Here is a 13,665-nt window from a genome sequence, read left to right on the forward strand (position 1 = left end):
TCAAGCTGCCATTTTCTTTAGTAGCTCAGAGCAAAAAAAAAAAAAAAAAAGAAAAAAAAGAAAAAAAGAAAAAAAAACGAGAGGGGAAAAACAAGTTGCTTTCAGAAGGTGAAACAGCGGCAGCGCACCGACAGATACATGGCGCCATCTCGTGACTGGCCATTACACTACTGACAGTAACAACATTTCCGCAGAAGCGAACTGCAGTTTAGCGGATAGTCTATCCTAAGAGCTCCAGCCATCTTCTTCCCACCAATGACCAACGTCGTTGGGGTCGTAATGCTCGCTGTATCGTAACAATATGTGTTGCCTTCACGACATTGCTGAGCCACGTTGAGCCGTACCGCGTACTTTAAATATTTGGAAGACGCTTAAGCTCGCCTTTAAGAGTGGAACGCGATACCATTCAAAGATTCCTGGCTGCTTATCAGGCTTTTTCCTGGTATATTAAAATTACAATCTAACAATATCACGTCTGCAGGCTATGGTTTAGTCGTACTTTACTATTTTTCTGACGAATGTTTTTGAAAAATTGATTTTTTGTTAACTAACACCTTGCGCCATGCGAATGGCTTGCCCGGTCGGGGTGGTTCGGGAGGCGGAGCATCCGGAGGCACGCGTCACCAGGCGTTGACTCCAGCCGGTCGATCAGGGCTCGTAACGAAGGATTGCCGTTGCCAATTTGAAGCAACTGGGACACAGAAAAAAACGAAAGCGATGGCATCCGCATCTGTCAATTCTTCCACGGGGTAGCGGGACAAATAATCTGCATCCTGGTGCAAGCGTTCCGTCTTATATGCCACGGAGAAGGTCTATTCTTGTAAGCGTAAAGCTCAGCGAACGAGTTGTACCGTGGGGTCCTTGAGCCAGGATAGCCAGCAGAGAGCATGGTGATCAGTGATGACACAGAATGGGCGTTCGTACAAGTATGGACGAAACTTCGCAACGCGCTCTGTGATTGAATAATTGCCCTCAGCGGGTGGTAGAAGTCGGCTGGCATAGGCTATAATGCGATCATGTCCACGCTGGCGCTGGAGCAGTGTACACCAACACTGCTTCTAAGCCGTGACCACTGGCATCAGTTAGAACTTCCGTTAAGGCAGAAGGGTCGAAGTGGGCCAGAATTGGAGGCGTGGTAAGAAGATTAGTGAGGTGAGAAAATGCTGTGGCATGATCAGGACCCCAAGAAAACACAACAACATCTTTCTTCAAGAGGTCGGTAAGTGGACATGCAATGGTCGCAAATATTTTTTACAAAGCCGTGGAAATGGCAGCACCGCCCTACGAAACTACAAGGCTTTTGTATACTTCGCGACAGGAAAATTCGTAACGGCGCGAATTTTTACCGGATCAAGCATCCACGAGCTGTCCAAAGACGGTGATTTGGCGGCGAGAAAAAAAGTGACATTTGGAAGAGTTCAACTGGAGACCGGCTCGGTGTAACACGTCAAGAATGGCTGAAAGACGATCGAGATACATGTCGAATATGGGCGACAAAACGATGACGTCGTCCGGATAGCACAAACAGGTGGACCACTTGAAACCCTGCAGCAATAGTCCATCATTCGTTCGAATGTGGCCGGTACGTTACAGGGACCAAAAGACATCACCTTGAACTTATAAAGACTGTCAGGGGTAACAAATGTAGTCTTCTCTCGGTCCCTGCCGTCAACGGATATCTGCCAGTAGCCGGACCGTAAGTCAATCGAAGAAAAATAGGTGGCATCGTACAGGTAGTCTAATGCGTCATCAATACGTGGCAAGGGCAAATGTCCTTTTTTTGGTATGTTGTTTAGGTGGCGATAATCTACACAAAAGCACCAAGTTCCATTCTTCGTTTTGACAAGTACGGTGGGAGAAGCCTAGGGAATACAGGAAGGCTTGATAAAGTCATTTTCAAGCATCCTTTTCACTTCCTGTTGGAGAACTGCTCGTTGCTACGTAGAAAAACGATATGGACGTCGGTGAATAGGGTTCGCATCGCCAGTATTTATGCGATGGGTCACAATGGACGTTTGATCTAAGCGTCGATTGTCAAAGTTTAAAATGTCGCGATAGCCTCCAAGCTCGCGGCAGAGGGCTTCAGCTTCAGCAGATGTAAGGTCACAGGAATATCCTCTCAATGTCGAAGCCACCGCCGTGGGATGATGTCGCGGTATGGGCTAAGCTGTAACAATCTTAGGCAGTGAAGGGCTCGTCGTGATCATCCTGCAGAGCGCTAATTACACATCCAATGAGATCCCCTTTGGCAGTACTTGCGCAGTTGGCGCGAAATTGAGCAGGGAAGGAGGGCAGGTGCGGTTGCCTGTAATTGTCTGCACAGTGCAGTGTGCGGAACTTTAACACCATGGGTAAGCCTAGCGGCTAGAATTGGTGCGACCATGTAATTGCCGTCAAGTACAGCTGGTGTGGAAAACAAGTCGGCCTGTGTTACAGATTTAGGCGGTAGGCGAATAGAATCCATGCAGCTTTAACGGCTTGGAGGCAGGTCCACAGGGTCGGCAAGAAGAGTCAAGGTGAAGTGAGCCGGCCGAACAGTCAACAAGGGCACAAAGACTGGCGAGACAATCCAGACCGAGAATGAGGTCGTAAGCGAAATGCTCGATGACGGTGAAAACAATGATGGTGCGTCGCTCAGCAATGGTGAGTCGGGTAGAGCACCTGCCAACAAGAGCAACAGTCCCTCCATTGGTGACTCGTACAGCTCGGTTCGGGGCAGAACTTTCTTGGCTCGACGCCCAAGACTAGCACTCATAATGGACACATGCGCCCTAGTGTCAATTAACGCGTACACTGGAACATTGTCAACAAGAACGTCCAAAAGATTCTGGTTCGTGGGCAAGGTAAAGCAAGAATTTCTTGCCAATGTAGTCAATGCACCTCCACCTCCAGAAGCCGCACTGTCTAGTTTTCCGGTCGGGGGTGCTGCGAATAGGGCGGAGAAGGAGCACGGCGTGACGGGGGCGAACGAGATTGACGGCGGGATGGAGGTGAGCGGGAGTAGCGGGGTCGTATAAGAGGCGTCGCAGGGCCGGATAATGGGTCAGGCTTAGAAGGAGGGAATGAAAAGGACGAAATAGAGGGAGGACGGCGGTAGTCAGAAAAATAACGTGTCGGAGAAGTCCAGCTTCTGCGGCAGTGGCGTGTGATATGCCCATTGCGTCGGCAGTTAAAACCCATCGGTTTACCATCCACGGTGCGCCATTTGGACGTCTTGCGCTGTCCATAAGAGTAGTATGAGGAACGAGGTGGGAACGTACGTGGATAAAGAGGTTCCGAGCACACGGGACGAACAGAGTGCCGGCCGATGTAGTGTCACTATGTGAGCGATGGTTATCGAGTGGCGCCTATTTCCTAAGATGTGCGCCCTTACCACCGCACAGGACGAGGACAGCACCACACATCACTGATGTGTGTAGTTGGGGAATGATACCAGTGATGCACCGATCACCTTCACGGTAAAGCATGCTACCTGCTAATGGACGCCATGAGTCTAAGGGCCACCGTCGTCCGCTTGTGTCCGCAACACTCTTCAACCAGAAAATAGAGTCGCAGATATGGGGGCCATTACCGTACGTCGCAATCGCTTGCGCGTACACCCTAAGCCCCAGGCTGACCCTATTCATCGAGTCACTGGCTCCCAGGCTGCCTGTCACTCTTTCACCCATGTTACCACGCATGTTAAGGTGCGCATCATCTGGGCCGCTTGACATACATCTACACCTGGTAATGAACTTGCTCACGCACTCGCCCGCGAACTCCCGCGCAGCGGGTCTGGGCTCGATCCCGGTGGCGCAACCGGGTACTTTTTTTCGCATTTCCGGCGATAGCGGTTACAGTCACGGTGCCGGACGCCATCTAGAACTGAAACGGCTATATGAATGAGCCCACAACAGCCTACACTGTAAAATGGCCGATGCCACAAGAAATGCTCGGATTGACGTGACCTTTCTCACGGAGGTCGAGGTAAACAAAGTAAATTAGTGGTTTTGAAAACAAAATTTGGTACATTTCGGTCTGGGTGGCAATCGAACCTGTGCCTGCGGGGTGCGAGACGAGCACGTTTTTCTCGAGTCACGGGTGCTCAACAGTTCTGACTTACTAAAAGTGCGCATAGTGCGAGCGTGAATGCAAACGTCACGTCACAGCCATCTCGCTGACTAAAGGTGTAGCCTAGTGCGTACACTAACATACTGCACTTTATGTACTACGGTAAGTGTACGTATGTGGCGTTCAAATGTTCCCTTAGTGCCACAAGTGCACGTGTATATCCCATTGTGGCTCGTTATGTGTTGCAATAAGTCTAGCCCTGAATGTATAACTTATTGCATTACGAATATGGCGTACAAAGAAGTGTAACCCCGATTGTATAACTTCATCTATTACCAAGTGTGCAGCAAGCTTTCGCCTTCTTGTGTTAGAAGAGTGAAACACCAGCCGAACGTTTAATTGTATGTTGGCATGAAAGCGTGAAGTTTCGATCGTAGCCGCGTATATGTTTCTGAAGAGTTGATTGAGGTGCGCAGTGGCAGCGCTACTTGGGGCGCTCACGAGCAGCTCAGAACTGTTTGTATTGAAAAAAGAAAACTCCGGTTGCCATAAAAAAGTTGTTGCCCATTTCTTTGTAATGGTCACGTAAGCTGAAAGGGGTAAACTTTTAAAGCATGAAAACTGTATTTCATAAACTGCCATCAGGAATGTTTGCGTCTTTGTTTTACTGGAAGACTGTTTTATGTAACACACTTTATCCTCGTAAATTTTTCAGCTCTCGGATATAACTGTCGAAGGCTATCATGATACAAGCAGTATAAACTATCTGGAATCGAAGTATCCGAATGTGAGTCACCTTTTATCACGATCAATTAGTTTAACTACAGAAACGAACAAATGAAGATACCATACCCCAATACGCGTATATGCTCTGTTGTACTTACTCAGTGTAATGTTCTCTTTCTTTCTTCTTCTGTCTTTAAAGGTGAAGGGCTAAATTATAAATTTTTGTGTTAGACATAGTTAACTTAATAACTATTTCAAATGCTTTGTCACCCTAATAAAGCTTTTTTTCTGAAAAGATCAAGAAATATAAACCACACAGATTGAAGTCCAACGTTCTGAAATGAATACTGATTCCGCATACTTATGTGTGAACCATTAGACTTGTTCTAAGTCCCACCATTAGTTGCAAACATGTTCTCAGAAGTTATCCCCTTCTATGCGAACATATTGGGGCTGATTATTAGAATGTACGGGCGTCTATAAGAACTCGAAACGTTCAAACATATCTGCACTCAGTAATTTCACAATAAGGAAGTTTTTCGTAATATCACACTGAAACTGCTTGGACTACTCAATTGCGCAAACTTTGCTTTGATTATTTTGTACTCTTTCTTTTTGGTCATCGCCAACTTTACGTTGACTAAATTATGTATTTTCCAGCGTACGTTGGTATGGGCTCATTCCAAAAGTGGTTTCAGTTGGCGATGTGGTCAACCGCCGGTGTCAGTCGCAGCTATCACCAGGAATTAGAAAAAATACCCAGTTCCCAGCTGGATCGAACCAGGGCCCTCTGCGTGGGAGTCAGCTACTCCACTACTCGGAGACGCCAGCGCTTGCTCGCGGCTGCGGAAACATTCCCTGTACACATGTCCTAACTGGAGTCACATGATGTGACATGCGATCCACGTAGCGTCGATACCTACACACTTTCCATTGCAGTTGCACAAAATAGCACCAAGTGGCACGCCGTGTACCAGTTGCACAGGCAGCGGTAAAGCTAACTAGAGACGCTTCGAGGACGAAAAAGAAGGTTAACGAAGTTTTTTACTGAAATCCTAGAGTGAAAATTACGTATAGCATACGTGATTAATACTAGGTGACTACTTTTCACCGCTACATTTCAGAGAGAAGCGGAATAAACAATCATCATCATCAGCAGCAGCATTAGCAGCATCATATCGTGCCACTTGTCACCCATTGCGAGATGCGTGCTGCGTAGCGTAGATACGTTCAAGCCCAGCAGTTGCGTTGTATTCTACCATGCGTGACGACTTGTCGCTGTTGCATCGTTAGGCCTCATTCACACAGCCGTCAAACGCTCCGTCGTGTGGCCGTCACTGCGCCGGTTTTCGTCACGGGAGAGGGTTTCCGAGTCGTTTTCTCCTCAAGATACTGGTCGCCGGCGACGCAGAGATGTGCTCAACGTTTCCGTCGCCAGCACACTGACGGAGCCCCGCTTCTACAAAATCGACCAATCAGAAGTTAAGAAGCCTTCGCTAAAACAGCCATTTTACAAAGCTGAAGCTGGCAACAGCAGCGGCTGCTGGCTTGTTTGCCTTCGTTCCACATGCGGCACATCGAAAACTCAGCTGTGCGCTTCTGTGGTGCTCAAATGTGCGACATGGACAACGCCGAAGGCCGAACTTGCGATTCTTGCCCATGTTCCAACCCCACGTACTCGTTCGTTGCCGAACATTGTGCGCTTGTTGCTGTCTCAGCTTGAAAAGCAAAAAGTCACAGGTTTGCGCGGCACACGCAGCACAGTCACAACGTAAGCAGATTGAGCGGCGCAAGAGTAGCTCCAATTTCGGCGCCACGCACAACAAGGTCTTCGCGGCAAAGTGTCTTCACCTCGATTTGGACGAGAACGATCTGAACTGTCGGACCGGCGACGGCGAGCTGCGGTTACAATGCTCTCTGCACCGCAGTCTGCTGAGCCCGATCATGCCTGGTTGTAGCCGCGCACGTAGCTCTACGATTCGCTTCTTCAGCAGCGGTTCGTACCTTGCGAGGAGACGCCATAACGTGTACCGAAGAGGTACCCAGAATACGTGGTTCACATCTAACATCGGGATAGCGTTGATTGCGCGCCTCGTCTGAATCGCAACGCGTCTGAATCGCATCTTGTCGCACGCGGTGGTTGCAGGCACGTTGACTAGATGGCGCCACCATACTGGCGGAGGCTCGGGTCGTCTGCGCCTGCGCGCCTGCCTAGGCGCGCCGGCGCAGAGGCGCAGGGCGCGTATGAAGGGAATTTTTCTTTGCCTGAGATCAAGCGCTTGCGTGGCTCAGTGGTAAAGTATCTGACTCCCACGTAGCGGGCCTGGCTTCGGTCCCGGCGGAGAGCCGTTTTTTTTTTCGCATTTCCTGCGATAGCGGCTACGGGGCGGCGGCATCATCGCGAGCAGAAACGGCTATTGAAATGAGCCCATAACTGCTTACGCTGTAATAAGAGCAGCAGAAGATGGCTCATAATCACGAAAGTAGACCCGTGGTACGATGTACTAGAATATAAGGGTAATGGCTCAGTGGCGCCGGGAGCATCAAGCCGCTGATGTCAACTTAGAAATACACTGAAACCGATGGTGCAACTCCGGATGTGCCACAGGGAAAGTGCATGTTGCTGAACCGCGTTCGCGCCAGTTCCGTTTGTTTCAACACCGCGGTGCTCGCTCTGCATGTTGGCGGCGTCTTTTCTTTGCATGTGCAGCAATATGCGCTTTCCCTGGGGAACAGCAAGTGTTGCACCGTAGATTTCAATGTATAGCTCCGTTTCCAAGTTGACATCGGCAGCTTCACCTCGCCCCGTTGCCACTGCGCACACTACTCTTTTATTCTAGTACACTGTACCCGTGGTTGTTGAGGCTCGCCATTACAGATTTTTTCTTAGTTTATGCAAACATTATTCCAACATCAAATTATTTAACAGGTTCAATGCATAATTTAGATCATATTTATCTTGTTTAGGCGAACATTGGACCGTTCAGTCAACACGGTCCAAAACCGCGCTGCTGTCGATGTCGCCACCACCGTCGTCGCCTATTCGTACACCGCTGCGTCACGCCTGCTGTAGATTTTTTTTGGCGTGACGGTGACCCAACGGAACGTTTGACGGCTGTGTGAATGAAGCATTATCGTGCCAGGTGTCCAGGATTGTCCCATATGCGCTGGGTAGTCTCCATACCTGTGTTTAGTCCTTAGTACGCGTTATAGTGCCTCCTCGCCAGGTACGAACCGCTGTTCAAGAGCGAATCGTAGAGCTACGCGCGTAGCTGCTACCAGGCGATGTCGGACTGAGCAGACCGCTGCGCAGAGAGCAGCACAAGCCGCAGCACGCTGTCGAGGTCGGGCGGACAGTTGAGTTCATCCCCATGAAAGCGACTCAGAGAGACTTCACGGCGAATACCCTCTAGTGCGTGCTGCCGAAACTCGAGCTCCTATGCAGCCGCTCCGCCAGCTTATATGCTGTGACTTTGCTGCGTGTGCCGTGCAGAACTGTGAGTTTTAAGGCGAAGGCCTTAAATGGCTCATGGGACGAAAAATGTAAAGTCCGGCGTTATCGAGAAAAATTCGGGGTAGCTTGCACTAGTGGCGCAAGGCTAAAGACGCAGTGGAGCTGATTGATTTCTAGCTGATCCTGGCTATACGAAGTGATGTTAAGTTATACGAAGTAATGCCAAGTGATGCTGAGTTATGCGAATCATTTCCTCGCGGTCCTTGGCATCGCGGAACGCCTCGCGAAGCACTTGCAGTCCTAGCACACGTAGGGGAAGTGGGGCGAAAGCTATAGATGCACACTGTACGGGCGGCGCGCAGCAGACGACACGCTGGGATGACGTCACGGCACATGCGCAGTAGCACGCAGCTGGTGGGAGCACGGCCGAGCCACCATAGAGAAACATATTACGTAAAGAGCGGACACTCCCGTAGGGCCTTGGGGCCCAGCTACTGCACTGCTACCAGCGCGACCAGCGGCTGGTCAGACCGTCAATTTTGTCTTCCGAGATTCGGGACGCCTGGTTTGGCTGTGTTTTGGTTTCGATTTTGACAGCAGCGCTTTTCAATATGATTTACCTAGCTGTTTAAGTGTTCAACTACGTTGTCTTTAGTGAAGCTCCGGTGTTGTGTTTTTGGCATAAACAGGTGTATAAACTAGCAGATCGCAATCTTTCTACTAAACAAAAACAACCAAGGTTGTCGATGTACCATGCAAAACAGAATTTGCTCATGCGAACAGCATAAAATCATGCGGTCAGATATTTTGTTGTTGTTTCTGTTCTCACTTTTTTGCCGTTCTTCTGAATTACACACAACAGGAAGCAGTAGTGGCACAGTACAAAGTGCTTTATTTTTCCTTGTTTACAAGCGTACTACCAAGATCCTATTTGACACAACTAATTTCAGTACATATCCTTAAAATTGCAGGTAAAGAGCAGGCAGAACAACAAGAATGGTTTAGCAATGACAGCAACGCGTTATGCTTACGCTTACGCGTTATGCCCACGCTTACGAACCAGCCTCGGTGGGCGCCGAAGCATATATTGTATGCTACGCACGCAAAAATACACTCCATCAGCATCAATAAACATCTCTTTAACAATGTTGAACGCAAACAACTGCAAATTCTTAGTGCAGACAAAAGGATGCAACTTACTGCAGCAGCGAACCGGCATGTTGAAAGCGCGGCGAGGTGGGCATATCCAGCCGCACGTGACCGGAGCAGCCGGCGCAGCATCAACGTTTCTATGGATACGGGACACCACAGAGGGGACGTCATAGAGAAATATATGACGCGTCGAGGCAGCCCGCTGTAGGCATGATAACCTGTCTATCTTTGAAGCGAAGTGGAAGCTCTTGTCGCTACGCCATCTGGCGGGTGGTCAGACCCTGAATTGCTGTTGTGGCCACTCATTACGTAGTATGTTTCTCTATGGAGCCACCGCCAGGGGCACCTGCTGATGTCACAGACACCGCGAGCGTTCGGCGCTAATGTGGGCAAACGGAGAAGCGCGGATGGCGTCGACAGCACCTCTGCGCGTTGCCTCGTTGGTGGTGCTACAATTTGTTACTCTCTCTCTCTCGCTCTGATTTTCTCTTTCTCTCTTCCGAGCATAGCGCGCAACGCTCCGCGAAGTGGTTGCTAGGCGACGCAGTGGCAGGCGGCACAAATTACGGCGAGCTTAAACAGCTCCGCTGTTAAAATTGAGCATTCGGCGATACGGCACTTAAATGTCACCAGAATGGATGGCGCCAACATTGATGGCCGAACTCGCTACCATTGGTGGGAGTCCCACCCATCACAAGTGGTGTGAATCCGGGCGAAGTTAATTAAGGGACAGTTAATTAAAATACAGCTATTGAGGCACTCGAATCATTTGGAACACTTTTTCGCCAACCATGCCAGATAAGTTTCAGACACTCGTTAGGAGCCTGCCGCGGTTTGTTGCGTGTTCAATATCTTTGGCGGTGAGCGGCAGGCCAATGAAAGTAGAAAAGTAAACTGTAAAAGGGTGTACTGAGCAATTCAGAAGGTAGCGTCTGTTCGTAACCGAGCAGGCAGGTAACGCAGAGCAGGAACAGCTGGTTGCCCGAACGACTCCCACTCGTACTAAGCACTGGCGATCCGGCTGGCCCACTGGAGGCATTGAACAGTAGATCTGGCTGGCCTTGTACTTGTGCTCTCCTTCTTCATTACAATTACGCCCGGTGCAAAAGCGGAGCTATCCTGGCGACTTACGATATGGAGACGAGTGGGTCATAGAATGGTTTCAGGCGGTGAACGTGGACAACATCCCGTGCCACGGCGGCGCTTGTCGGATGTCGGTGTAAGCGGCTCTATGACATAGTTGACCGGAGAGGTGCGTTCGACGATGCGGTATGGTCGATCATACTTCGAGAGAAGTTTTGTCGAAAGTCCAGGCGTGGTAGAAGGCACGGATAACAAGACAAGTGTGCCGGAAGCGAAGTTCGGATTCGTAGCATTGCCATCACGATTGGATTTTTGTCGTTGTTGGTCGTCGGAGGTAAAATGTCGGGCTAATTGACGGCATTCCTCGGCGTATCGGGCGACGGCTGAAACGGGAGCACACTCTGACGTGTCTGGTGTATAAGGCAAAACAGTATCGATGGTATGGGAAGGATCGCGACCGTAGAGGAGGAAGTACGGGGAAAATACTGTAGTACTTTGGGTAGCCGTATTGTATGCGTACGTGACAAATGGGAGGAGGATGTCCCAGTTTGTATGCTCCAATGAAACGTACATGGCGAAAATATCACCTAGGGTTCGATTGAAACGCTCCGTAAGCCCGTTAGTTTGAGGATGGTACGCCGTGGTGGTCCGGTGAACTATGCGACATTGAGCAAGCAGAGCTTCAACCACCTGCGACAAGAACACGCGGCCTCTATCGCTCAGCAGTTCCCGAGCTGGGCCATGACGAAGAATGAAACGATGGAGCAGAAAGGATGCAACGTCACTGGCGGTTGCCGCAGGTAGAGCGCCGGTTTCAGCATAGCGTGTAAGGTGCTCAACTGCGGCAATAATCCATCGTTTGCCAGCAGGTGTTAGCGGTAGCGGCTCGTACAGGTCGATTCCCACACGGTCGAAGGCACGATCAGGGCACGGTAGTGGCTGTAATAAACCGTGGGCCGGATGAGGTGGAGATTTGCGGCGTTGGCATTGCGGGCACGAGGGGACAAACTTTTGGACAAAAGTAAACATTCCTCGCCAGTAGTAACGTTGCCGCAGGCGCTCATACGTCTTCAAAACGCCGGCGTGTGCCCATTGTGGGTCAGTATGGAAAGACGCGCACATGTCGGAACGCAAAGTCCTAGGGATAACTAGGAGCCACTTGCAACCATCGGCCTGGTAGTTGCGTTGATACAATAGGTTATCCCGGACAGCAAAACGGGCAGCCTGGCGACGCAGGGAGCGGGAAGATGGGAGATGCTGGCGAGCCAGAAAGGAGATCCAAGAGACAGGCCACCCAAGGATCCTTGCGCTCTTCTGAAGCGAACGTGTCGATGTCGACCGACGGCACCGTCTCAAAGGTGGAGAGGGAGGCAGTCTCGGCTGGCAGCGGAGAGCGGGACAGAGCGTCAGCGTGCTTGCGGCCTGAGCAGCAGATGACGTGCATGTCGTACTCTTGAATGCGAAGAGCCCTGCGAGCAAGGCGTCCATGCGGGTCTTCTAAAGAGGATAACCAACAAAGGGCGTGATGGTCAGTAACCACATTGAAAGGTCGGCCGTATAAATATGGGCGAAACTTCCCGAGTGCCCAAACGATGGCCAGACATTCTTTTTCTGTGACGCTATAATTGCGTTCGGCTTTGGTCAGCGCACGACTGGCGTAAGCAACGACGTACTCGGAGTAGCCAGGCTTGCGCTGCGCAAGAACAGCGCCAAGGCCAATACCACTGGCATCCGTATGCACTTCAGTTGGGGCGGTGGGTTTGTAGTGTCGCAGTATAGGCGGAGACGTCAGTAGACGGCGCCAGGTCACGAACGCGGTGTCGCACGCAGGAGAACAGGAGGAGGGTCGTTGGCGCCACTTAAGAGTTGTGTCAGAGGTGAAATAATCGAGGCAAAATTGCGAACAAATCGTCGGAAGTAAGAACAGAGGCCGATGAAGGCGCAGAGTTCTTTGAGTGTCTTAGGTTTAGGAAACTCTGCGACAGCGCGAAGTTTTGATGGGTCGGGGCAAATGCCATCTTAAGATACGACGTGACCTAGAATCATAAGCTTGCGCGCGGCGAACTGGCACTTTTTCAAGTTCAGTTGCAGGCAGGCGTTCGTCAAGGACATCAACACTTGCCTAAGGCGGAGAACATGCGTGCTGAAATCAGGGGCGAACACAACGATGTCGTCGAGGTAGCATAAACACGTGCTCCATTTTAGGCTACGCAAGATATTGTCCATCATTCGCTCAAACGTAGCAGGCGCATTGCATAGGGTAAATGGCATCACATTAAATTCGTATAAACCATCTGGAGTAATGAATGCGGTTTTAGGGCGATCAACTGCTGACACCGGGACCTGCCAGTAGCCCGATCGTTAATCCAGCGAAGAGAAGAATTCAGTGCCTTGCAAGCTGTCCAGAGCGTCTTCAATGCGCGGTAGAGGGTACAGGTCTTTTCGCGTTATCTGATTGAGACGGCGATAATCGACGCAGAACCGAATGGAACCATCTTTTTTTTTGTGACGAGAACCAGCGGTGATGCCCACGGGCTATGGGAAGGTCGAATGACGACGCGCTGAAGCGTGTCGTCGACGTGCTCGCTAATCACCTGACGCTCCTTAGCTGAGACGCGGTATTGCAAAAACCAGCGTCTTCCAGTGCCTCCCAGTGTGAAACCAGCCCGTTTTTTGACACTGGGTGGCACTGGGGACGCTGGCGCACGCTGGCGCACGCTGGGAGTCACTGGGAGTCCCTGTGAGACTGGTGAGATCGCTGGAGAAGTGCTGGGTCACACTGGACGAGACACTGGTTTCACTGCTATGACGCTGGGGCGCACTGGTGTGCGCTGTATACGCGCTGGAGTTCGCTGGCTCGTACTGGAGACTGCGCTGGTTTCGCTTGTGCCGCACTGCTGGAGTATAGGCGCTGTTGAGTATTAAATACTTGACACAATTTTATGGGCATCTCCTGTCCAAAAAACAAACTGGTGTCCTAAATATAGCGCTATAACTTGGGATCACAAATGTATATTTCGTGTCGGCGGTATTACAGCTTGGAATAAAGGTGCGTGAATTAGCCCATGCATATGCGACACTTCAGATCACTTTCGCTTTGTACATTTCCCTTTTGACTGTGCGGATAGCTGTATTCGTGAACGAAATTACGCAAACGCGGATTACGCCTCGTTTTCTAGTAGTTTGTACGCAATCGAAGA

At 50.3% G+C, this 13,665-nt stretch overlaps 1 protein-coding gene across 4 annotated transcripts in view; it reads left to right on the forward strand.

Annotated features, from left to right (window-relative positions):
* The window catches only part of LOC119433758 (neprilysin-1-like), a 741,141-nt gene that overhangs the window by 211,685 nt on the left and 515,791 nt on the right, over positions 1-13,665 (forward strand). For all 4 annotated transcript variants that reach the window (XM_049659302.1, XM_049659303.1, XM_049659301.1 and 1 more), the window contains exon 8: positions 4,766-4,837. In XM_049659302.1, the coding sequence (XP_049515259.1) occupies positions 4,766-4,837 (72 nt within the window). The remainder of the gene's footprint in view (positions 1-4,765; positions 4,838-13,665) is intronic.

The sequence above is a fragment of the Dermacentor silvarum genome, chromosome 11, assembly GCF_013339745.2.
Source record: "Dermacentor silvarum isolate Dsil-2018 chromosome 11, BIME_Dsil_1.4, whole genome shotgun sequence".
NCBI classification, from domain to species: Eukaryota; Metazoa; Arthropoda; class Arachnida; order Ixodida; family Ixodidae; genus Dermacentor; species Dermacentor silvarum.